Source organism: Penaeus monodon, chromosome 33 (genome assembly GCF_015228065.2).
Source record: "Penaeus monodon isolate SGIC_2016 chromosome 33, NSTDA_Pmon_1, whole genome shotgun sequence".
Taxonomy (NCBI): domain Eukaryota; kingdom Metazoa; phylum Arthropoda; class Malacostraca; order Decapoda; family Penaeidae; genus Penaeus; species Penaeus monodon.
This window is the reverse complement of record NC_051418.1, coordinates 8164751-8165412: the sequence shown is the minus strand read 5'-3', so window position 1 is coordinate 8165412 and position 662 is coordinate 8164751. Positions and strand designations below refer to the sequence as shown.

At 35.8% G+C, this 662-nt stretch overlaps 1 protein-coding gene across 1 annotated transcript in view; it reads right to left on the bottom strand.

Moving 5' to 3' along the window:
• Window positions 1-662, bottom strand: part of LOC119593977 (WD repeat-containing protein 76-like) — a gene marked incomplete in the record, with an annotated part of 16767 nt that overhangs the window by 8334 nt on the left and 7771 nt on the right. The window contains 1 exon segment of the mRNA XM_037942998.1: window positions 445-571. Coding sequence (XP_037798926.1) covers window positions 445-571 — 127 coding nt within the window.

Here is a 662-nt window from a genome sequence, read left to right as displayed (position 1 = left end):
GTACCAAGTCAATGTAATCTGTGCTTCTTTCACAATGATACAACTGCCTGTTTGCTGCATTTAACATCTTCACATTGATAACATTGCCTGTCTGCTATATCTGGCAACATCATCTGTACTTAGTCTTTAGCAATATCTTTGTCAAACATATCATGAATAATTCTTTTTCTAGTATAATAAATTTAGCGAGATCTTTGGTTATAAACAACGTAAGTAGACCAGCTTCATACCAAATATATTGGGTTATGAAAGATCTCTCATAACAGCAAATGCAATAAATCTTAAAATGTACAAATTCACAGCTAAAAATGACAGTATGAGCAAACCTAAAAGTCTGTCATTGTCTGTTAGACTTAGTGAAGAATTAACAAATGCAAATCAGTAATAAGAAAAAGAACCAGGCTAATGAAATATACAGACAACTTATGACAAAACGAGACATACCTTGGGCTATCCTGCGACCAAACACTCTTTTCTCCTCCTGCCACTTTCATACTGTGTACATCTTTTAGGAATTCCTCAAACTCTTCCTCTCCCGGAGCACTGAAATAGTCCATTATTGGTCCTGGTCCTGTTGGGTAAATATTGAAACATCAAAATTGGCAATGGGCAACCAGCTGTACCAAAGCTACCAATATACATCAGTGAACACCATCCAATAC